The sequence below is a fragment of the Epinephelus moara genome, chromosome 12, assembly GCF_006386435.1.
Source record: "Epinephelus moara isolate mb chromosome 12, YSFRI_EMoa_1.0, whole genome shotgun sequence".
NCBI lineage: Eukaryota > Metazoa > Chordata > Actinopteri > Perciformes > Serranidae > Epinephelus > Epinephelus moara.
This window is the reverse complement of record NC_065517.1, coordinates 19,800,723-19,826,923: the sequence shown is the minus strand read 5'-3', so window position 1 is coordinate 19,826,923 and position 26,201 is coordinate 19,800,723. Positions and strand designations below refer to the sequence as shown.

The 26,201-nt window shown below is 40.5% G+C and overlaps 1 protein-coding gene across 5 annotated transcripts in view; it reads left to right on the top strand.

Annotated features, from left to right (window-relative positions):
- Positions 1-26,201, top strand: part of lama2 (laminin, alpha 2) — a 322,377-nt gene that overhangs the window by 175,986 nt on the left and 120,190 nt on the right. For 3 of the 5 annotated variants that reach the window (XM_050057578.1, XM_050057577.1, XM_050057579.1), the window contains exons 22-27: positions 9,050-9,156; positions 11,716-11,988; positions 12,748-12,928; positions 16,616-16,752; positions 22,078-22,209; positions 22,800-22,904. In XM_050057578.1, the coding sequence (XP_049913535.1) occupies positions 9,050-9,156; positions 11,716-11,988; positions 12,748-12,928; positions 16,616-16,752; positions 22,078-22,209; positions 22,800-22,904 (935 nt within the window). The remainder of the gene's footprint in view (positions 1-9,049; positions 9,157-11,715; positions 11,989-12,747; positions 12,929-16,615; positions 16,753-22,077; positions 22,210-22,799; positions 22,905-26,201) is intronic. The other 2 variants (XM_050057581.1, XM_050057580.1) reach the window with 1 other exon arrangement.

Here is a 26,201-nt window from a genome sequence, read left to right as displayed (position 1 = left end):
AAGTTATGGATTCTTGAGGCAAATGTGTTCCTCATGAGGAGAGGCATCTCTGTGCAAAGTTTCATGTTTCTATGACATACGGGGCATGAGATATGCCCATTCAAAGTTTGCAATTTCAGTCGGTTGCTATAGCGCCCCCCTTTGGCCAATTGATGTAATATTGCTTCATTCGCATCCTCCCATGATCCTCTACCACTGTCCCAAATTTCACATGGATTGACCAAGTCAGTGAGGAGAAAAACATGGAACAGACACACAGACAGAAAGAGTTTTCGTCATTATATAGTAAGATAAGATGGATGGATGAGCCAAGCTCTCCCTGCTTCCTGTCTGTATGCTGACTGTCATTTTTTAGCTAGCAGGCTTCATATTCAACAGATATTTATGCGATCATCTCATGTTCAGTGAACTCTCTGAAAGAAACCAGTAAGCTTGTTTTCCAAAATGTCTAGCTATTATATAGCCTAATTATTCTCCAAAGTATACAGGAAACCTGATGGTCCTATCGATGACCCATTTCTGTTTAAAAAGGCTGCGTTGAAATATAAATAAAAGACTGGCCTAACTTTATGTTTATACTGCAGATCTCTGTGGCGCATACACACCACTAATGCGCTGCTCTTACACCTGGTGTAGCCAGTTTCATTGTTTATAATGGAAGCATAGTGTTGCAGCAGCCACTCAGTGAATGGTCTGCATCCATTACGTCTTCAATGTAGCCACTGCATAAGATTTGAGTATGGCGACACCCTCTGATACCTTCTATCCCTTGAGACCAGCCCTGAGACACTGAGAGTGAACTGTTTAAAAGCAACATATCGATTGAACAAATTGTCTTCAGATTTTCTATGAAGAGTTTGCCATCAAAATGATTTTAAGGATGCTGTTAAAAAAATAAAATAAAAAAAAATTACTAGACATGGGGACGTTAAGAGGAAAGAAGTAGAGGATCATCTACTTTTCAGAAAAATCATTACAAAAAAGCCAATACTGCAGCTTCAGTGTCTCAGCAGGGGCGTTACACTGAACAGTAGTGCTTCCCCTATGAAACTCAATTTTAACTAAATGATACCTTTAATCCTTTTACTAAAACACTGAGTAGATACACCATCTGGAGTGTGTGGTGTGTGTGTGTGCGCGTGTGTGACTCTGCATCGGCAAGCAGCTGTGGTAGTAGGAGGTGTGATGTCGGAGCGGCCCACTGACTGCCAGCTGTGTTTAAGAGTGAGAATTAAAAAAAACAACTATACCTGTAAAAAAAAAAAAAAAAAGAGTGTGGAGAGACTGAACAAGAGAGGAAAGGAGAGATGGCAGCGAATACAGACGTACAGATGGCGTTTGTTTGTGAAGATCTTCATTAAAACCTGCGCTGCTGACGAAAACAGAGGCACTGGCAACGAGACAGGCAGAGAGACACGTTAACAGATAGACACCTCGCTGAGAGACAGACAGGCACTGCCAATAAATAGACAGATAAAAGCGTCAGACAGGCCCAGAGGCAGGGAGACAGGCTGACGGGGGGTATTAATGTGAATTTGATAGTCCATTGTTCTGTAGTTGTTTCCCCTCTCCACCCAGCTAAATGGTTATTGATTAATCAGCCTGATCTATTGCTCTCCTACAGTGCTGATCGGCTGCTCGTGTCTCGGAGTTGGAGGGTTGTTATTGATCCTGTACGAACGACCACCAGGAATTATTAAAACACAACAACTCTCCCTCTCTCCGCTTCTGTCAGTCTATCCCTCTCCCTCGCCGCCTGCCTCGCTCTGCCTATTGCTCCTGGTCTTAATGAATTTTATTGAGTGGAGCAGGAGAGTTCAGGCCAAGTCCATTTGTGCACTATTAGACTGTAAAAATCCTTTACTTTTTCCTTTGATGTCAGAGTTCCCGTCTGCGGACATTGTTGCCGCAGCCATTTTGTGTCTCCCTCTAATAGTGGTCGGGTATAATTCAGTCAGAGAATGGAGAGAGGTTTGATTTTGCAAGCAAACTTGACCACAAAGCAATTTGTTTGAGGAATAAATTCAGGAAAATGAACCCTTCTGACCATTTCTCACATTGGAGAAAGTCATTTGCAAGTTGTTGTGAAGATGTGTGAACTGCACTGTCACACATTTGTCCGATCGCTGGAACAAAGTGGATATGTAGTAATTCAATAATGTAATTATGCTTCCTGTGCGTGTGAGACCTAATGAATGTTTCATAGATACTTCATAGGATAGATCAATAACCTCTTAGGGGATCACTGGGAAACCTCACTATTCCAGTTTTACCACTCTTAATGGAGTGTGAGGTACAGTCCTCTGTGCTGAGGCACCGACTCTTTATTGGAATGATAGGCCCCCAAAAAGTAGTAAAGTACAATTAAAAGCCTGGAAAAGCTGAGTGTGAACCAACAATAACTCGTGCCAAAGCCCAAATTGAGGCAGCCTTTAATAAGTCAGTATCAGTTTGTTTAACTGTTATTTACAGGACAAATTACTCGGGGGTGTAACAATACATGTATTCGTATTGAACTGTTTGGTACGAGGCTTTCAGTTTGGTGTGCATTACAAACTGAACAATACCTTGAACTATCCTTCTACATTTGGAAAATAAAATATACAGCTCTAACTGTGTTTAATATGATGTTCTCATTACCACTGCGCTCAACAAGGCAGCCCACAGGACGACAGGCAACATGCTGTCTGCCTGTCCACCCCAAAACCAAAACATCCTGCTCCTCCTGTGAGACACACTGGGAGGCAGCTACGCTAAGCTAGCTCGTTGCAAGATCGTTAGTAACATGATTACCAGACCAGAAATGGAAGATCCTTTGTTAACATGCAGGTCTGGTGTTTGGAGTCACTTCAGTTTCGCTGTGAATTATAAGGACAATGGAGAGAGAAAGTGATTGGAAGAAAGCACCGAGCCAAAGCACAAGTTGCTGCACAGTGACAGATTCTGGTTAGCAGCTAAATCAGTAGCACACAAAGTCTATGGTTGCACAGCACAAACCCACCGAACCAAGAAGCAACGGCCATTGCATGGCCGTAGCTTCTCATTCAGCAGCTAACAGCAGCTAACAATATCACAAAGCACACATCCTCAGCAGTGAGCAGTTGCTGCTGGTGGGCTAGGTCGCTATTCTGCCACAGAGACTAAAAAGCACGTTAGTAATGGCTGTTTAGCTTGTGTTTATATAACTGTGGCATTTCACAGAGATGTTAATTCACATATTTATTAGACAAATACACTGATTACTCTGCGCTCTAATGCCAGTAGTAACGTAGTATTGAAATAGTACGTAAGGGGTTATGTTAAGGAAGACAGTGTGTCCTCGAGCAGGCCTTTAGGCCCGTCCAAAAAATCTTGGACAAAGAAATAATAAAAAAAACAGTTCAACAGTCTAACTCCACAATTCAGTACTTAGCAGTTCCCTGTTTTTCACTTGTTCTCAAGTATTTTCTAACAAGTATAATGTGTTTAGAGAGAAATCACTGATTTTGCTTTAACCAGATTTTTACAAGTCCATTTCAGCCAAGCTGTAATTCCTGCTTTGTACAAAAAACAAAAGCCCAAATTATGTCAGTTTTCATACATTTAAAATTTTCAAAAATAAAGGAAATTACTCTGACATTTATACTTTTTTGCTGTATCAAAAATATACTGAATCATGACACCACTGTCCAGTATTGAATCGAACCATGAATTTTCTGATCTGGCACAGTAAACCCCTTCAAATTACTCATCTTTTATTTTGTTTATACAGCAGATGTATTTTGCACACACAATTCCACTTTTCTTGTCATTGCTGACAGTAAGAGAAAGTTCAGTGTGAAGGGACACAAACAAATTTGATTAAGAAAAATTTTTGTAATGTTAATTTCTTAGTATTTTAATGTCTGTAAATCAAGTTGACAACCCCTCTACATGTCCTACATGGGGGCAGATGGCACTTTTTACACAACACAAAATTTCACATGATCTGATTTAGTGACTATAACCAGTCATGGAGGCCTGTCATGCTTTAGATCCCTCATATGCAGATGTGATGTGCATTAGGTTGTAGTAAGAGCAATACTGAAAGGGTAACTTTGGTCATTTGTAACCTGAACCCTATTTTTCCATGTTTTCGTGTCCAAGTGATGAATGAAAGTTGGCAGCCTGGAAACAGGCTGCAATGTAACCACTGGTACCAATGCCTTGTCAATAAATGTCCACTAAAAGTGTTTGTTTTTGCCACTGACAGGCTCAGATTATTACTCCAAGTGTCTGACAACATTATGAAAATGATCCAGACAGAGACAGACCTTTTTGTAGAATACTAAGACATTTTTTGTTAAACCAGAGGCAGCCCTGAATTTGCTGTAGCCAAACCCACCAGACTCCATTAAGATAAACATTAATTTTAGCGTTTGTAGAACCAGCGTATTTTCTCGTCTGTCTGGGTGAATTAAGGGTTTATTTCAAACAAACGAGAGTTGATCATTGTGAGAAAAATGAACCAATATGTTCTTATTTGTTGAGTATGATTTGGTTTCAGTCTACTTTTAATAATTATAGTATTATATGTGATGTGTTTTTTGCTTTAATGCAATATGTTTTGACTTGTTTTACACGCTGTATTTTATTGTTGTTTTTAATTTGTCTAGGATGCATTTTTACAGCTGGCGAAGGGACTGCCGATGAAAACTAGCCTTTCAGCTAATTCGGGTGCATTGACATTTGTTCAGAAGTTGATTAATGTAAACTGACCCTTTTCATAAATAAATAAAATAAGAGGATCAATTTTTTCTTTATTTAAATGGAGTCTGGTGGATTTCACAATAGTGATTTCGGGGCATTTTCTTATTTTATGAAAAGGATCCTACTTTCAGGAAAGAGGTCTGTCTCTGTAGGGATTCTTTCTATTATGTTGTCTGACAAGTGCAATAACAATCTGAGCCTGTCAGTGGCGAAAACAAGCACTAGTGGGCGTTCGTTGACGTGGCATATGCCGTCTGTTTCGCGTCTCCCGTCTCGCTCAATGCTGGAACAACTTCTAAAAAACTAATGTTTGCCTCATTATTCTCTTTGACACAAAAACATAATAAAATAAGTTTGAAAAAAAATACTGACGTCACCCTTTAAAGGTATTGCAAGTGGGTCTTTCCAAACCCAAAAACCCAGGAGCATTACTAATAACATTACACAAAGCTAATTTGTGTTGCAGTGGGCCAAAAGATTATATATCAAGTTGACGTTTTAATGCATTTACTACATAACGTTCCATCTCTCTGTCGTTACGCCTTAAGGCCTCTGGATACCACATCTTATCAGCATGCTCTTTACAGAAATATCCTACTTCTACGTGCACTTGTTTACCTCAACTGTGGACTCAATTTGCTGTTGGTGTGCACTGTATGACTGCCTAATGGACTGTATGGCGCTTGGACTTCTCACCAACGCACCACTGTAGTGCTAATGATATAGAATAGATACACATTAGCCTCTCCTGACGTTTGTTTATACGACAGATTGCGGATTGCTTGGTAACAGAACATAATGTATTTCAAGTTGCAGGAAGATTGTTATCTTCACCATCAAGGCCGACGCCGAGGAAAAAGAAATACACAACAAAAAGCAACATTTTATCCCACAACAAGGCTCGCATTGTAGCAACTGACAGAACGGAGTCCAGATGGTCCCCGAAGGGTGAAGCTAGGGGGGTGAGAGACTGCGTGTGAGAGAGTGTGTGTGAAACAGGGACGGACGTAAATGTTCATGTTTGCTTGTATGTGTAGTCAGGCGTGTGTGGTTGAGTAGGTGTGTGTGTGTGTGGGAGGGCATGCGTGCCTCTCTGCATATCTATGTNTGGTTGAGTAGGTGTGTGTGTGTGTGTGGGAGGGCATGCGTGCCTCTCTGCATATCTATGTAAAGCTGAAATCAATGTATGTTGTGTATGGTATGTGTGTTTTCTGCATATTTCTATATGTGTGTGTGTGTGTGTGTGTGTGTGTGTGGGGACATCTGTTGTACCCCTCTCTCTCTCACTTCCCATCCCACACTCAGGTCGGTCCTTCTGTCTCTGTTACATCTAACAGTAGGAAATGGCAGGAGGTAAAAGAAGCGACCACTAGTACGCATGTGTGTCTAAGTGATGTGATGTGTGCAACTCGTTTCTTGAGAAAAGTGTGTGTGTTTTTGTGTGCGTGTTCTGTGTGTGCTTCTGACAGCCCATCCACCAGATGGGAGCTGTGATGTTCAGGCTTTTAATTGTATATCTAAGGGGCTGATTGGCGTGTGTGGGTGTGTCTTTTTTTCCCTTCCCGTAGGATTTAAACAAGTTAAATAAAGTTGAAGTATCTCAGACAGAGACAGACAGAGAGAGAGGATTGGAATGAGCTCTGATGAGGCCCAGCAGGCTGAAACGTTAGCATGTTTTGCTTTACGTGGCCAAAATAAATGGATGAATTGAAACTACCGGTAGTCAACTTTGTCCTGAAGACCTGTGTGTGTGCTACCTTTTTACCTTCAACATTAGAGTGAAATGAACTTTGGTTTAGCACCACAGTCAGATACTGGGAAGGTGCATCCTCTCAAACACCTCACTACTAGACTTGAAAGATCGTTTGTGGGAATAGGTTTTGATATTCCTGTAAGTAACCCATTCGGAAAGCATAAAAACTGCATGCACATGACAAAGGCCATGAATTCAACGCCAGAGAAATAAGGTTCAAGGCAGAGATGAGAATCTTCTGATGATTTATAATATTTAGGTCAATGTACTGTCATTATGAAAGGGACTGAACTCCCCCCCACATCAAGAGGGTTTCTGGTTTAAGCACAGGGTGTGGGAGTTTGCATGTTCTCCCCGTGCCAGCGTGGGTTTTCTCCAGGTACTCCAGCGTCCTCCCACAGTCCAAAGACATGCAGGTTAACTGGTGACTCTAAATTGTCCGTAGGTGTGAATGTGAGTGTGAATGGTTGTCTGTCTCTATAGCCCCTTTTACACTGCCAGATTTTCCGCGAATGTTGGGCCGTTTTGCCGGCAAGCTGCGAGCGTTTAGACACACAGAGCTGGATTGGCGAGTTGATCCGAGGTGCCCAAATTTACGCCTCGTAGGGTAGTCATATTGGCGGAACCCTTTTAGTTTAAAAAAGGCCGAGGCGGCCTTCCGCAACGGGGGGGGCTGTTGATGACTTGTGGGAGGAGCTGTTGATGATGCCACATGTGCGACCCACTGGTGGTGGATAAACAGGAATTAGCGAGCAGCTAGTAGCAAGAGGGAAACACAAACCTGACAGACACTGTAAAGATGAGCAACTGGGGAGACAAGGAATTGCGCGCCCTCCTTGTCCTCGCAAACGAAGAGGCCATTAACCGTCAGATGACGGGGACGGTAAAGAACGGGCTGACTTACGAGAAAATCGCCGAAGGACTGACCAGCCGCGGCTTCCCTCCCACGTCACTGTTTACGTCACATGCTGAGCTACACATTTTGTTACATGCTCACACCCCCCATTGCCCCGACAAAGGCGCATTCTGTATTAAACAAAAGTTTGCTGCACTCCCCGATTTTGTTTTTATACTGCCAGTGCTGAAAGAAGACTGATTGGGCTTTCCTGCAAATTTGCACAATTCCTGTTTAAAAAGGGCTATTGTGTCAGCCCTGTGATAGTCTGGTGACCTGTCCAGGGTGTACCCCGCCTCTCGCCCAATGTCAGCTGGGATAGGCTCTAACACCCCCATGACCCCCAAAAGGATAAACGGTTACAGAAAATAAATGAATGGACCCCCCCCCCTCCAAAAATTCTGCTTTGTTTTCACGTTGAAGACGACTGGTTAGTCTTGTGTACCTTGTCCTTTTCGGGGAATTAAAGGGGTTTGTATCAGGAGCACCTGCTTTGTTTTAGCACAGTCAGTTGTATTCTGTTGCATCTTCATCTTTGAGCTGTGGAGGGGATAAACTGTTATGAAATGTGAAACGTTTCTTTCTTATTGAAAACTGTGGATTTACTCATCAGAGAACATTTAAGACCTAAATATCTTGATGATGTCTGGATGTTTGTTGTTGCTGAATGTCATGATAATTTAGGCAAATCATGGTGTTCAGGATTTTTTCTTCTGAGGTAGCTATATTCAGCATTCACAGAGCTAGTTTATTTTCCTTTCATTTCAGCCCAACTGTACCTAATTCAAATTTTTTTTTGTTATCTGGCAACATTTCAGAAGATTTGTTGAAATTGTCTTGGCTGGCACATTGTAGCTTCAGGGGCAGTTGGTGAATGTCTGAGTTCAGTGTTTTATTTTCCTTCAGCAGCAGCGAGGAGGCATTTTCACACTGCCAGACAGCTCTCAGAGCCCTGATGTGGTTTTTAGCTGGCTTCTGAATTAAAGACAAATTAAGATAGAGGATTCAGTCATGTCATCTTTCATGTCCTTAATTGTTGTCGGTGTTTGGTTGGATTGAAGGTGGTGAAGAGGTTCACTCGGATTTGGTGATTGAAGCTTTGTCTGGAAGGAGAACTTACTAGCTCTGCTTTCTGTTCACCCTCAACATCAGTTTTTCTTCAGAGCAAACAGGGCAATTCAGTCAATTTATTTATGACATAAAGTCATATAAAATACAGTTCAAGTGAATGTAATCCTGTCAGTTCCTTCAATTTGTACATGTATAAAAGACTATAGCAATGAATATATGTGTATGATTTGGGAAATTTATTGAAAATGTGAACGTGTCTTTGTGTTGTCAGTTAGCCTGTTGTCAAACTTGATGTGTCTTTAATATTCAAAATATAATCTGGCAAAACTAAATCAGCCCACTAGACTGAAGAATCTATTTGAGGAGGAGGAGATTTTCTCCAAAGTGCAGTCAGAGGGATATTAAAATGCATATCGACAGCTAATCCTGAAGAAGACCTTAAGCAGGATCAGAGCTCATCCAGCCGACTGTAGTGTGAAGTAAACACACTCACCAACTTGTGCTATTGTTAAACCAATATGTGTTGCTATATGTACTCATGTAGAAATGGTGCCATTAGGAAATGATAATTGATGTTAAATATGCTGTCTCCTCTCCTGCAGCTTGTCAGTGCCATACGAATGGCTCTGTATCTGAGATCTGTGACAAGGAGACCGGAGGGTGTCAGTGCAAGAAGAACGTGGTTGGACGACAGTGTGATGAGTGCATGGTGAGTATAGTGACAGATGCCGATAATCTTTACAGATATTGTAAATGTGCTGGCGCCATTCCTGTGCAGACTTTTTATTTGTATTTTGCCTTATTTTTCTACTTTTTCTACTCTACGCTGATTTATGTTCCGTCAAATTGTAATTCACTACTAATAATTACTGTTGTGCTATAAATGAGGTAGTATAAGGAGTTAAGGGAATTTAGAGACCCTTAAAGTCCTTCTTACTCATCAGTATCCTGCAGATATCAGTTTGTTATGTATATTTTTACATTTTCCTGCACCTCAGTTTTTGCTATGTCAGCTGTCAGGCCTGGTTGCCTCATGATTAGTAACGTCACACGTGCAGCATTAGATTAATATTCCACTCAAATCGGTTATTATTGTTTAAAGGGTACCTATTATGCTATTCCTTATTTTCTGTCATATATATAACGACTGTGTACAATATATTTTCAGGCAAGATATAAATTTAGACAATACCGTTTATGTCGATATAGGGTCAAGTTGCGTTACATAACACATACCAGATTTCATCTCTCGTCTCTCACACTCTCTGCACAGCTCCGCCCCACACACTCACTCACAAGTTCTCCGTCAACACTCAGAGAGACACAGAGCTGCTCCTCTGTTTAATCTGTCTGTTAATTAGTCTACAGTGTGACATCGGTCTATATGTTGCACATGCTACGCTGAATCAGTCTGTGAGATGAATGAGGTTACCACAGCACACGTGGAGTACAGTGCTGCGCTGCTAGTTTATGTGTGAGGTGAATCATAGCGTGTCGCTGTTCTTCTTGGTAGTTGTAGTCTATTTTGTGACATGGAGACAGCGCCTGGATGTAGGTGACAGATGTTTGATATACAAGACATATATAACAAGGACAAAGTGTCTGTGGCTCCTCCCTCTCTCGGCCTCTCTGTTGGTGTTCTGTGCATAAATAATATTAATAGCCTACATAAATAAACATATGTTCAAACACTAGATTCACTTGAAAGGCCAATAGATGGAAAGCGACTTTTTACTAGGGCTGCAACTAACAATTATTTTCATTGTCGACTAATCTGTCGATCATTTCTTTGATTAGTCGACTAATCATTTTATCGAAAAATGTGTTAAAATGTGGAAAAATGTTGTTCATCGAAAAATGTGTTAAAATGTGGAAAAATGTTGTTCTGTCTCTCCCAAACCCCAAAATTATGTCATCTAATGTCTTGTTTCGTACTCACGCCAAAGGGTTTTGGTTCACCGTCATGGGAGAGTATGTAAAGTTCAAAATCATGTAGGAACAAGCAAGCACTCTCAAAATAAATACACTCGTAAAGTGCACGGCCAAAAACAGTGAAAAAGGGAAAAACGCAGATGTTTCGACAGAAAGTCGTCTTCAGTTCTTCACACACCGAAGACGACTTTTTGTCGAAACGTCTGTTGTGTACTGGTACTGCCATCCAAGCTGGTTGATTAAACTTACTAAAAGGACATTTGAGAGTGCTGGCGTTTTTCCCTTTTAGAGTGTGTAAAGCTGCCAATATCTGAACGTAAGAAGCTGCAATAATAGTATTTTGGGTACTTTTATAGTACTTTTCTATGAAAAATGACTCAAACCGATTAGTCGACCGATTTACCTCCACCCACAAAGATTTTTAATTGTTCCAAACTACAATGGATTTAGACCTATGTGTATATATATATATATATATATATATGTAGTGTGTTACAATGTCAGATGTTCATATCAAACGATTCAAATAATGAAGTAAAGTGTGGGCAAAAACCTCAGACTTCATATCATTCTGAATACTCTCCCTCCAACTTTTTACTTTCAAGACAAACTGACATCAGCTTGTGACAGACTTCTCCTGACAAGTGTTCACATTACGTAGCCTACACTGCTGCATGCAGCTACATGCTTACAACAGGAAAACATGTAATCTTGCTCGCCGATGTTTTTATGGTAGAAAATGCCCCTTTTTTCCATTATAGTCATTCCCCTGGCTGTGACGGTGACGGTAGAGTGACGGTACAGAGACAAAATATATGGCAGACCTAGAATTGCTGGCCACTTAGAGGAGACTTGGCTTTTTTCAGAGGTTGTCTTAAAGAGACAGGTGCTAAAACTGAGTGTGTCGGACAGAGTGCGAATACAGGGTTTCCAGCACAGACAGTATGAGGAAAATAAAGTGTTTTTTTGCACATTTAAGTGTGTAAATAAATTTAAGTAGAAACTCAAAATACAAGTATGAGCCTGAAAATTAGCAGAATAGGTCCCCTTTAAAATGTGAATTAATGTTTTTGGTTTTGTAAAAGTTAATCTGTCATCAAGTGCTTCATCTATCTATTCTGGTGTTTCTAATATTCAAAAATAACAAAAATTGTGATTGTGACAATGATGATGATTCATAATGTTTTTATTTCATTCTCACAAAAGACAAGATGCTCTTCTTTTGGTTTTCTGCTTTCACTTTCAGTTCTTGTACTTTCCATTTGTTGTTTTCATCTGTCCTGCTCACTCATTCTCATTGGTCCCCCTCCACCGCTCTGTGCTGTGATTGGTCCAGCCCAACTGTTGGTGGGATGCTGAGCGTCAGGACTGTATTCCCTGTCGCTGCAGCCCCCACGGCTCTATGTCTCAGCGCTGTGATATCGAGGGCCGCTGCATCTGTCGCCCCGGCTTTGTGGGCCGACGCTGTGACCTGCGTCGCCAAGGTTACGAGAGGCGGGAGACCCGCAGGCCAGTGGAGCGTGTTCCCATAGAGGCCGTGCAGCAGAGATGGGGGGGGTCCTCCCGCACAGGGGGTTGTCCCAGGGGCGCGTACAGGCCTAGGACAGGGGTAACACACACTGCATGGTGTGTTTTAAGCAGCATGGGTGTGTTTTCTTGCTGTGTAGACGTGTTAGATGAGGAACACATTTCTTGTGTGTATCAAGGATTAAACTCTTTGTGTTTATGATGGTTTGAGGCTTTAATATTTAAACCGTTGCATGAGTAATTAGCACGGCTGTTTTAGTGTTTTTGTGTGAAAAACATTTCCATTTAAAGATGTTGCGAAGTGTAAACAGTAATGCAAGGTCACGAGTGCAGCATGAAGGGAAACGTACACATAATGAGCAATCTTTAACACGTTTTAATATCAATGTGCCAATGAGGTGTCATCAAAAACCTCTTTAAGTAACTTAAGATGTTTGTTGTTGGTGCTGTAAATTTTTTTCTGAGGTAGCTGACGACTCATTCATTTTTTTTATCTGGTAACATTCAAAAGATTTGTTGAAATCATCTAGGCTGGCACATTGTAGCTTAAAGGGTAAAATTAGGGTCAAATTAAAATGAATAAGAATTCAGGTCAAGTCATCTTTCATGTCCTCTCTCCTTCCCGGAATATTACCCTGAGAAGACTGAAAATCTCAACAATATAAAAAAAAAAAATCCTTCATTTTAACCTCCTCACTCTTCAGAGACAAGTTTTGCAGTGTGTGTCGTTACAACCTTCGTGTCTCTGATTTGCTAGAGTGTGTCTGCAACTTGTCTCACCCTGATTCCACTACCTTTTCTCAACTACCTGTTCCCTTTGTCTTTGTCTGTGTTCCTCCAGCCTCAGACTCACGGCATCAGCACAGGCGGAGCGTGTGTCCCGTGTCACTGCAACTCGTTTGGTTCCAAGTCGTTTGACTGTGACGAAACCGGTCAGTGTCGGTGCCAGCCGGGCGTCACCGGACCCAAATGCGACCGGTGTGCACGAGGATTCTTTAACTTCCAGGAGGGCGGCTGCACACGTAAGCACAGAAAGTGGAGGAGATAGAGCAGAGTGTTTGCTGAAAAAGTTGGCAATCACCCGCAGAACAAAAGAATAGCTCAATCCACTGGAACTCCTGACAAAATCAAACCTGTGTTTATACTGTAATTTGTAATGAAAGTCAGCAATCACAAAACTGCTGCTCCACTTTTCTGTCTTTTTAATCTAAAGTTTACACACATTGTCAGCAGAGCTATTCCATTAAAAAATAGCTATTGTGTAATTGTATTCCTTCACATCATGCTGGCAGTTTTATAATTATTGCAGACCTTTTTTCGCTCACAAGCAGACCACAGCTAAAAACCTCTCACACAAAACATCACAGCAAAATAGGACAAAATTATATAAATGTGAGCCGCTGGCTTTAGTTAAATGAGTGCTGCTTTGTCTTCAGACGTACAGTGCTTTGTCAGTGTAGGCATTTCCTCCTGTTTCAGCTTCTCATGGACGTAACAAAGTTTGCATCTATACCGTACAGCAAATAACTTGTAATTTGAAATATCATCAGTTTACTGCAGAAACCACGAACTTCTATCTTATTAAAGCCAGGCTCGCAGAAGTAATGAAGACCTCATAATTTTATTGCCATCGATCATGTATTTCTGACATTACGCTGTGTTTTATAAATAGTTGTGTAGTAATTTTCCCCAGGGTTATTAAATATGTGTTGGCAAAGGCTATAGCCACATCAAACAAAGCATCCACCCATACATGCACATATATTTATATGTATATATATATATATATATTTTTAGATGATGGAAAAAACAAATGAAAGACAGAAGGAAGCAATAAAGAACGGTCAAATTCAAGTGCTGAGGAAAGATGAAATGTTGCCGGAGAAACTAGCTGCTGACTGATATGAATATCTTTTAAGGTTGAACACACAGAATAATAATGATATGACCAATAAATTATGGAGCTACAATATTTCTTAGTCATCTTGGCTGGTGGACAAGAAAAACAGCTGATAATTATCAAATTTGTTCAGTTTTATAGGGAAATACATGTTATGAATCGTAAGGTTAATCAATAAATGTTAGGTAGAAAACACAGGACGTGAGATACCTGTGTTTTTGTTTTAGATTTCTATTTATTGACACTGTGCTCCCACTTTAGTTCTGTAATTCCCATCTTGTTATGATCAGTGCTTTATGTCGAACTGCAAACGTTCCAGCCAATTCAATTTCTGCTGTTTTACCGAAATAGCTTTGTGCAGGAGAGGTGATTCAAAGTTAAATCAGCAGGGAGTTAACACCAAGCACATCCGTACTCACACCTCAAATTAAAGGTCAAGGTTTGCCTAAATTGTACAACATACCAGAGGGTCAAAGTTGCAGCGTGCTGGTATTGGATGTAGAGGATGGAATTCGTTTTGTAAATGGTGTGAAGTTTCTGTGTAAAACAGTAAGAGCCTCTACTCTAAAAGTAGAATATTTACACGTTGTTAATGTTGTTTTATTTATTTAATATCAGCAAGTTCTGCCAGTGGTAAAGGAAAGAATCATGTGTCACTGTGTGACACACTGACTCAGCAGCAACAGCAGGTTAAAAAGACAAAGATAGTTAGAAGCTAAAGCTGACCTATAGGCTACAGATCACAGTGTAAAAGTGAACCACCACATCACTGCTGATCGCCACACAAGACAATGAATATAAAGAGAGACTTTGCTGATATTGATCCAGCTGTGTGGCATCGCAATGTGTGCAGATGAACGGTGTTTGGCTTCGCCCCCTTGCTGCTGCCAGCATCCAGACCTCTGCCGCTGGAAGGGCAGGGATCTCTCAGGCCTCAAGGAAGTCAAACAACGTTCATCTGCACACACTGCGATGACACACAGCTGGTTCAATATCAGCAAAGTTTCCCTGCTTCCCTTCACTGGTTCCTGTACAGCAGGGTTGGTCTTTGTTTCACTGTTACAATCATTAAAAAGCAAAAGCAGCGTGTGTATACATTCAGTAGGCTATATCTTCAGTAGTTAGCTAGCTAACCCTACACTTTTCAGGGTTTGATTTTGGTTTTGGAACAGGGAAGAAACATTCTTATATATATATGTGTATGTATTATTATGTATTATGTATATCTGTTTCCAACCTCTCCAGGTAACGAGTATCATTAATACACGACGTGCCCCAGGCACAACATTTAGCTCCAAATCCACAAAACCAGCCTGAAAATGAAGGAAATCTGAAACGACTGCATTAGAGTCAACGGAGCACAGCTGTGTTGTTGTCGGACCCTGGTCGGAGCTGTCCTGATGCTACGTTATGATTGGCCAGTCTGTGTCTAGGGGCAGGACTTAGCAAAGAGTCAGTTACTAGACTCTAGACTCTAGTTACTAGATACTGTAGGTACCATACCATATTCTACAAGTCAAATGTGGGTATATTATCAGAGTACTAGTTATTATTATCAATCACACGTGTCATTGGTAAACTGATCAAAAAGTTTACATCTGAAAGCAATTAGCTGTTATCAGCTGTTTGTTGCTAGAGCTGAGGATTTTCATTATCGTTCCCCCAGGGTGTGTCGAGTCATCTGAGAATACTTGAGTGTCTATTATTAGACCGGAATATGTTCAAATTATTAAATCGTATGCCCTAAAAACTTGGCAACGCAGACAGCAGGTGCAGGAAACTTGGTGCTGCCCAAAATGAGGATTAAGCATCCGCGCACCCCCAAGTAAGACTATGAATAGCTTTTCCCACATATCTCCTTATGCAATTTATTATTGATGCCAACCGCTATTGACAGCCAAGAAGAACAGTCGTAAGTTAGCCAGAGAGCCTGATCATGCATCAGAAAGACAAGATAGGGCTGGGAATTATTTGCTTTGATTCATCTTAACATCAGTGCCACAGTGCAGCTGTCAGGTTACAGACACAATATGCTGGCTGGTGTTTAATGTACCGCAGGCAAGTCAGAATACAAACATGATGCAGGCTGTGTCCAAAAAATGAAGTTATAGAGTGTCCACAACTAGCTGAAGAAGCATAACTTTGATTAACCATTGACAAAACAATGCAGCTTTCCTGTGAAGATGACCTCACATTTCATGAGCGTTAACATTTCTATTCAGCCAGCGTACAAAGCGAGAGTCCTCTGGCATTGGCTATTGTGTTTTCTAGGAAATGGTGATGATTGAGTCAGTTAATTGGTGGTGAAATAAATTGAAATGAATGACACTGGGGGATTACGGGTGTTACTATAAACAGCTCAGTCTTTATGCAGTAACTCAATAAATTACCCTTTCAAATTCCTATAACTGAAGCTGTTTTATTTAATGATGGCTTGTCCGTATAATTCGGTATGCGCATAACATTCCCCCTCAGTATCAATCTCATAAACAGTTCACAATTTCTCTTTTGGTTTTTTGGAAAGTGTCAAATAACAGTTAGATAAAGGCAGTGTTTTCTCTTCTACACAAATTAACAGTACAACTAGAAACACACTGCCACCAAAACATTTCCCCTAAGGTTTGAGTTTCCAACAAAACGTGGCTCAGTGTGTTCAATCCCAGACACGTTGCTTTTGTTTCAATTTGGAGTCTGTTAGCCAGCGTGTCATGTTGAGAAAGCAAAGCTGTGTCACTGAAATATAATCACTTTGATTTGTCTTCAGTTTATTCAAAGCCATGTAAAACGTACCTTGTCTCCTCTCCTGCAGCCTGCCAGTGCAGCCATGTGGGGAATAACTGTGACGCCAACACAGGGCAGTGTATCTGTCCTCCAAACACCATTGGTGAGAGGTGCGACCACTGTGCTCCCAACCACTGGGGCCATGATATTGTGACTGGATGCAAGGTAGGCTGGAAACTGTATTTGCAAAGAGCAGTTGCTAACATTTGTGTGTCTTAGAGTACATGTAGTAAAACATGAAGGGGCTCAGCAAACACGCTAGAGGGACAGCATAAAAATTAGGCATATACTCTGTTAGATAAAGATGAATTAACTTGTCTATATGTCAGTGAAAAACTAAAGCTAACTGTATCTTTTATACAGAGACCCAAACATTTTTTGGTTTGCATTAGTAGGACCTGATAAGTATAAAAACCTAAACATTGACGCGATAATTAAGTCCCAATGTCGTCAAACAAGTACTTCCTAATTAACAGCGTCTTAGCTTCTTATTGTTGCTAAATTTGGTCAAATGTGTTGCCGTATAAAACTACAAACATTATTAATCATAAAGAAACAAGTTTCAACCATAAAATGTGATCAGGTTTTGTACCTTGTTCACTTTTGTGTCGGGATCAGCTTCAGACTGACTTGGCAGAGATGGCTGCCATCTTGTTTTTACATGGATTAGTGTATTGTGCTCTTACTACCACTAGATGGCACAAAAAAGTGTCCACGAACGAGGACAGCAGGTCTAAGTTAAGTAGAATGAAGTATAAGGTCACGTAAACCCAAAATGCGATGTCCTCATATGAGGACACAGGGTCCAGGAGGATATTGCTACTAGAAAAATGCTCTGTATCACTGGTTCCCAACCTGTAAGTCCGGACGCCAAACGCAAAACTTTCTTAGTTTTTGAAGTGGAGTAAGGAAACTTTTTTAAATTGTAAATTGTTATTTATAAAGTTAAGATTATGATTCACGATATAAACCTAAACAGATCTCACAGGATAAGAGCACGGTGAAGACCTGAACACAAGCTGTACTTACAGAGCCTTCACCCTCTGCTAAACATCCTTATCTTGCATTAGAATACTTAATTAAAACAACAAAGAACTAATAGAACAATGACCAAGAATCAGAGAGACCAAAACACTGAATTTGTCAAAAACTCATCTTTGGCATATTGGTGCAGTGGTTAGCATTGTCACCTCACAGCAAGAGGGTTCCTGGTTCGAACTCTTGGGTGGTGGGGGAACTCTGTGTGGAGTTTGCATGTTCTCCCCTGGTCACGTCAAACTGTGTTCAAACTGTGTTGAATGATATTATATGAGATAAAGCAAGATAAATAAGCATGAGAGTCCACTTCCATCGCCCCGTGTGCAACCCAAACCTTTAAGAGCGGCACACAGCCTTAGAGGGGAAGAGACAAGAAACACTGCCGGTGCAGACGCCACTACAGTGAGAGGCTGGTGGTGGCCTGGTTTGAAACTTACACTGGACCTGTGCAACTGGAGACATCGACAAAAGCAGAGAGGCAGCCGGTTGTTCACCTAAATTGATAAATAGCTGAACTGAAATTATCTGAAGTGAACTGCTAAACTGAATAACTGCACCTTCAACATAAAAGAAGGAAGAAGAGGAAAAAGTCGCATTAACATTTGAGTGAAATCCAGTTACAACTCTGAGTAGTCGGAAACTGCACAGAATTTTAGACAGGACTTCACACCCCTTGTCAGCGTGGGTTTTCTCTGGGTACTCCAGCTTCCTCCCACAGTCCAAAGACATGCAGGTTAATTGATGACTCTAAATTGCCTGTAGGTGTGAATGTGAGTGTGAATGGTTGTCTGTCTCTATGTGTCAGCCCTGTGATAGTCTGGTGACCTGTCCAGGGTGTACCCCGCCTCTCCAGGCCCCCAACAACCCCTAACAGTTTAAGCGGTTACAGAAAATGAATGAATGAATCATCTTTGATGTGATATATTCACAGGAGATAATCTGCTCAGAATTCATCCACATTGATCATTTTACACACATTTCCTGCAGTTATTGTGTTCACTATTTGTGGTAATGTACATTTTATCAGTTATTCTGTACTCTTAGAGCTATGCATTAAATATAATATGAAACATCCATAAAACATGTCACTTGATCTGGGGTTGTCAGTTCAATCAATGGTAGAAAAGGTGTTCTTTAAGGAAGAGATTAGGAACCACTGCTCTGTGTATTAATCAACATAGACACAGAATAAATTCCCACATAAATTGAACTCAATAAGAGCACAGTAAAGGTAATATAATAAAAGAAAAACACTTGGTCAAGTTTAAACATGCATAAGTCTTTATCTAGTTTGCCTTTTTGTATTCCAGCTGGTTACCATTTAGTTGTTTTCTTCACTATCATCTTTGCTGTTCAGTTTTCTCTCCGTCTTAGCTCCATTTCATCTTCATTCCCTCTCTTATGTTCCGCTCCTTCCTGTGTGCTCTCCGCTCTCTCTCCTCCCATACTGTTCTCTTATTATCACAGCGCTTGTTTACACAGCCTTCTCTCTGTATCCCCTCCTCTTTATCACCTTTCTTTCTGTGACTCTATTGCTCCCGTTTCCTCTACTTCTGTGTTTTGCAACACGACTTTGTTCAAAGTGTTTGTAAAGTAATTGTTCTGCTCTGAAACCATCTCACCAAAGGGCCGCGAGGTAGCAATAACAGTAAACTATTAGAGGTAGCAATAGACTATTAGCAATTAGAGGCTTGAACATGAAAGTACTGTAAGTCTCAGTTTAACAGCCGATTGATCCAGAAAGGGTACATCGGGACAACAAAGAGGGATGAAACGCATCTTAGTGGCTCAAAACAAACATAAAAAGGTACCAAAGACAACAGAACAAAGTAAAAACATAGGAACAGAACAGTCAGTGAAGTACAGCAAAAGAAATAACAAGCCAGAACTGAGCAAAATATGTACACACGGCATATTCTTAAAGGGATACTTCACCCACAAAATCATCATGCATGCCTTTACGGGAAAGGAAGAATCCAAAAGCTGAGAAAATTCTTGATGATTTCCAGTAAGAGGGGTACACCTTTAACAACAGCAAAGCTATATCAAAACATCTGTTTACGAACTCTCACACATCTCATGCAGTATAATCCAAGTTTCATTTATCCAGGCTTATTTACAGTACTTCTCAAACACATGCGTTTTCACCAAAAGTATTCGTATTTAAAACTGAACTAAAAGTGATTCTTATCTATTCTCTTTTCAAAGCCAACCTTCATTCACAAAAACAGTGAGTTAACCTTGCTGAACACAGGAACACTGCTGGTCTACCCTGGCCTTGATCAGTTTGTTTGTGTTATTGTGTGACTTTGGTGTTTTAAAGGGTTAGTTCGGATTCACCATAGCATACATAAATTTTACTTTCAGTTCAGTCTCCCGTCAAAAGGGGCCTCGCTGATTGGATAAACGAGACTTGGATTATACTGCACAAGTTGTGTGAGAGTTTGTAAATGGATGTTTTGATATTTTTGCTGTTGTTAACCCCTATGACTTCAGTTCATCAAGAATTGTCTCCTTTTTTGGATTCTTCGTTCACTCTGGATTCTTCACAGATTTGAGGGGTGTTCATTTGGGGGGTGAAGTACTTCTTGAAGTATGAAACATTTAAGTCATTTAAGGTTACAAAGAGGTTAATGTTTAACACTTGACAAAAAGCCATAGCCACAAAATGTCAAAATCAACACTTAATCATATTAACAGTGAAAGACTATTGCCTCAGTTAACCATTTGAAACCTGAGCAAATTGGCTAGATTTCTTTTAATTGAGCAACAAAAGAAATAATGACCCCAAAAATTAGCAAGAAATTAGTAAAAAGAGAAAATTAAGAACCAGAAAATTTGTAGAAAATAAATGAAAAATAAAAGAAAGAAAGCAAAACTTAAAAACAAACATGAAAAATGACCTGAAAAGAGTGCTTATAATTTTTCTCTAGCTTTTCCTTTTTTCTCTAGTTTTTGAAAAAGAATAATTTTCTAAATCATGTTTTTGAAAGAAATCGCTGAAGGTTGAAAGGTTTTAATACTAGTGAAAGGCGCCTGAAAGCAGCACAAGAAATATGATGTTACTCCAGGTCACCAGTCAGTGTTAACTCTTTGCCGGCTTAACCCTCTCATATAAACTCTGGAAAAAGTTAATTAACACTGACTACCACAGTTGTTTTCATTTAACCAGACACACATTTACAACTGATGTATGAAAAAGAAGAAGGACTGTCCTATTCGTAAACAGAGATATCAAAATGTAACAAAAGGTAGTCCAAACTAAGAGTCCGAGGCACTCTGGGGTAGTGTAAAAAGCCTTTAATAAAACGGGGATATCAACGCGTTTCGACTATACAAGTCTTCATCAGGATATGACACATTTACAACTGTTGAGCTTATGATTGTGCAGCTTTTCTTGCAGCACATATGAAAGTTGTCTGTTTTTATGGTGTTTTCATCATTATCATATTTTTAGAAGAACAAAACAGTGATTCCAGAGAGAAGCAGACAGAGGGGTCTACAGTCTGTGTTTGAAGGATATATCCAGGATGTCAAACTGACTCAGCAGCAACAACAGGTTAAAAAGACAAAGATAGTTAGAAGCTAAAGCCGAACTATAGGCTACAGATCACAGTGTAAAAGTGAACCACCACATCACTGCTGATCGCCACACAAGACAATGAATATAAAGGGAATCTTTGCTGATATTGAACCAGCTGTGTGGCATCGCAGTGTGTGCAGATGAACGGTGTTTGGCTTCGCCCCTTTGCTGCTGCCGCACCCAGACCTCCGCCGCTGGAAGGGCAGGGATCTCCAGGGGAAGTCAAACACCGTTCATCTGCGCACACTGTGATGACACACAGCTGGTTCAATATCAGCAAAGTTTCCCTGCTTCCCTTCACTGGTTCCTGTACAGCAGGGTCGGTCTTTGTTTCAGTGTTACAATCATTAAAAAGCAAAAGCAGCGTGTGTATACATTCAGTAGGCTATATCTTCAGTAGCTAGCTAGCTAACCCTACACTTTTTTTGGCCAGTCTGTGTCCAGGGCTGGGACTTAGCGAAGGGTCAATTGTAATGACACCCAGTGTTGGTCAGCTTTTCAGTAAGAACGTTATGATGCTCCTGAACTTTAGTGTTAACAGGTTGAGTTTTTAAAGTGAGTTCACTCCAGTTATGCATACTGTACACAAAACTCCACACGTTCAATCTTTAGACACTCTTTGAACATTAACATTACTCATCTTGCACCTCAAAGAAGTCAAATAAAACTCCACACTGATTTGACAGTATTCTGTTGTGTGCCTTGGAAATGTTGACTGTCTGCAACAGAACAAATATTTGCATTATACTTGATGAAGAAAACTTTCTGTTTGATGTTCTAATGTCTGAACAAAGCTTCTTTTAAAACACAAAGACTAATAACAGCAACAGAAATAATCTCTGTCTTCATTTCTGTGTCTGTGCTTGTAGCCGTGCGGTTGCAGCGTGATCGGCTCAGTGACCCAGCAGTGTAACGTCAACACAGGCTGCTGCATGTGCCGCGACTCCTTCAGAGGAGAGAAGTGCAACGAATGTCAACTGGGATACAGAGACTTTCCTCAGGTGAATGATCCAAATGATATCAACACTGCAAATATTACTGTTATCATCACAAAGGGGGCTTTTTTCATTTTATTGAGATATGAGAGGAGGCGTGGGAAAAAATCTCTGATAGGATTTAGTCATTGGGGGGTGAGAGTGTGTGTCACTATACAAGGACGAGGAGGGAGATTTTCGTGGACATGACAATGACATTGTAATGGATTTTTTGAGCATAATAAATGCCTAGCTGAATTCAAGGTAGAGGAACTGAATATTTTCATGAATAGCACAGTAAGAGAATAAAAAGAACTTAGTGATCCTGTCAGTGTTCAGAGGAATTTCATGGTCTTTTTTTAAAACTTTCTGGAGCTCAGTAGCTTCAGTCAAAAAGTAAAATTACAGGACAGCTCTGTGTTTGCTGTTTGTCTGAACTTCACTGATGTTTGGACCAGCATGGCAGTGAGAAGATAATGGCAACATTTTCATTTTGGAGTGAAGTTTAATGGTTTGGTGAAGCATAAAGCCAGGACACACTCTGGTAGCTCCTCTCTCAGCCTGTTATATTGTTGATAACAGCAGCTTGGCGTTGTCTTCATCTGCATTTCCCACAGTGCACCCAGTGCGAGTGTAACGTCTCAGGATCGGACAGCCAGACCTGTGACTTGGAGAGAGAAGTGTGTGCCTGCGCAGATCGAACGGGAAAGTGCAGCTGCAAGGTACGGCATACACACTCACTATGTGATCTACTCACATGATGTTAAAGAAGAATTCAAGCCTTCGTGTTTTTCACTTCTCTGTCAACGCATTGCATAGTGGTTATTTAAGCTTTCACAAGGAAGAAAAAGTCGAACAAGCAGCACCAGTAATAATCAGCTTGGATGCCTCATTAATAGAACAAGTGTAATGTTTCAAGTTCATCTTTGTTTCAAACAGAGAATAACCTTGATAAATGGATAAAGAAATCCTGAAGTGAACAGGTCTGTGTTAGTCTCTCCGTGCCAACCCGCAATTTTAATTTGTTGCCTGGAAAGACTATGTCAGAATTTTCTTAAATCCAATGTCAGTTCAAGTAGGTCAAACGATTAATGACAGGTCTCTCCTTCGACATGAGACACTTTTACACATGACTGAAAAAACCGTCACTCGTCTTTGTTTCCAACTTGAAAAAGAAGGCAGCTGTGCAGGAAACATTTTGAACTTCTGCAAAACTTTGAACCAAAATCAGATCATGCTGTTGTAGCATCACACGGTACTTAAAAGGAAACTCTTGTATTTTTCAACCTGAACCCTGTTTTCCCATTTTTTGTGTCTCAAAGTGACTAATGGAGACATCTGTTTTTTAACCCATTGAAACTTGAGCAAATTGGCTTCTTTTAAAAACATGGGAAGAAGGCATTGACCTAAAAATTAGCAAGAAAGAGAAAATTTAAATCAAGAAAATTAGTTTAAAAAAGTAAAAAAAACAAAAAAAAAAACAAGGAAATGACCTGGAAAGCGTGCTAAAAAATTATAATGTTTTGTAAAATAATTCAAAAATAATATTTATACATATAGTTTCCATAGCTTTTTTCTTTTTCCCTATTTTTTAAAAGTAATTTTCCGAATCTAATATTCTATAATTATTTTATTGTAGTTGTAGGATATTCTTACCAAGTTGCTCATTGCCTTGTTCCCCCATATTTCTAAAAAAAAAAAATCGCACCTATTTGCTCAAGGGTCAAAGGTTTAAATACTTGCAGAAGGCATCTGAAAGCTGCACAAGAAAAGTGATGTTGCTCCAGGTTTCAAAGGCTTAAATTGGTCCAGTATTGAGACAGCCACAGTGGTCGAACAGGCTGCAATGGCTGAAATGATTTTCTTTACCTTTCACTTGATCTATAAGGCCTTTACTTCTAAGCCAGTTCATCTTACCCATGATATCTTTTTCGTTATCTGGCTTGACTAACCCAGACATTGGCTGTCTGGATAACCGGTATCATGAAGCTGGTTATCAACTCGCTCAGCCAGCTTTGGGTTTTCCTATCCAGCCACAAGCATGTTTGTGTGAAAGAGACGGCTCGTTAATTACGAGCATCATCTCAGAACCATGAATGAAGTCGGCTGCTTAATATGGTATGGAATGAAACCCTAACAGTATATATCTGTGGGAATGTTTTGTCTATGGGACACTAAATTCCATTAGTGTGAAATACAAACAATAGCCTGTAAGCTTGAAACAGATGATAGAAACACCAGAAATGATTTACAAGTACAAGTGACTTACAAGGCCATATGTGTAAGGTAGGTATAAGTATATATAAAATCAATGTAGGGTGAGGTTTTTTTTTGCTATTAAGTTGGATGATAATGAAACTACTCTGATGTCACATGAAACACTCAAAAGTAATGCCAGACTGTTTCTGCTGCCAAAATAAAAGGTGGAAAAGTAGCCTAGGTAATGGCTGATGACATCTGTCTGACCAGAACTAGTGAAAGTTAAAGAAAAACATTTAATTTCTCTGCAGGGTCCTTTTCACTAGCCCCTTTTACACTGCCAGATTTTCCGCGAATGTTGGGCCGTTTTGCCGGCAAGCTGCGAGCATTTAGACACACATTGGTGAGTTGATCCCAGGTGCCCAATTTTCTGCCTCGTAGGGTAGTCATATTGGCGGAACCCTTTTAGTTTAAAAAGACCAAGGCAGCCTTCCGCACCAGGAGGGGCTGTTGAAGACTTGTGGGAGGAGCTGTTGATGACGTCGCACGTGCGAGCCACTGGCGGTGGATAAACAGGAAACAGCTGATAGCAGGAATTAGTGAGCAGCTAGTAACAAGAGGGAAACACAAACCTGACAGACACTGTAAAGATGAGCAACTCAGGAGACAAGGAATTGCGCGCTCTCCTTGCCCTCGCAAACGAAGAGGCCATTAACCGTCAGATGACAGGAACGGTGAAGGACGGGCCGATTTACGAGAGAATCGCCGCCTGAGTAGCCATGGCTTCCCTCCTAGGTCACTGTTTACGTCACACGCTGAGCTACACGTTTTGTTACTTGCTCACGCCCCCCATTGCCCCGAAAAAGGCACATTCTGTATAAACAAAAGTAGGTAGGCGGCATTTTGCTGCACTCCCTGGTTTTGTTTTTATACTGCCAATGCTGAAAAAAGACGGATTGGGCTTTCCTGCAAATTTACACAATTCCTGTTCAAAAAGGGTTATAATGTTGTCAGACACTTAAAATGATAATTTGATGGTGCACAATTTCCTGTAGGGATTACTTTGCAGGATGTTTTTCTGCTATAGCTGAAGCGGTCTCTCTCAATACTGGACCAGTTTCAAAAATCATTGTGCCTATTAGCCACTTAAACACAGAGACATTAGAAAATAGGGACCAGATTAAAAAATACTGAAGTTTCCCTTTAACAGCTGCTTTAAATGGTCACATTACCATCTGAACGCTCCACATTATTTGCTAATGGGTTCAGTGCAATGTGTGCAGTCTGTAAAGCTATCTTACTTCACCCATCCAGTGACCACTGACATTCTGCTCAGCAATTTTTACTTAAAGAAAATCATCCTAAAGTCAGAGTGAATGAATGTGTGACAAAGTAAGGAAAAATGCTTTTGATGGTTTTGAATCCTACCAGGAGATGATGTTTGGTTTCAAATGTCAACGCAGATTTAAAACCTGCACAGGTCTCTTTATCTGTATATGTCAAGTCAATGCATGTGTGTTTTATAATACATGTGTGCATGTGTGCAAGTGTGTAATCATTTCAGTAAATGTCACAGAACTGAGGGAGACGGGCATCTCTGTGTGACTTCCTCCAAATGCTGCCGGCACAGTTAGATAGATATATCAATCAATTCAATCAATCAATTTTATTTATAAAGCCCAATATCACAAATCACAATTTGCCTCACAGGGCTTTACAGCATACGACATCCCTCTGTCCTTATGACCCTCGCAGCGGATAAGGAAAAACTCCCCAAAAAAACCCCTTTAACGGGGAAAAAAAACGGTAGAAACCTCAGG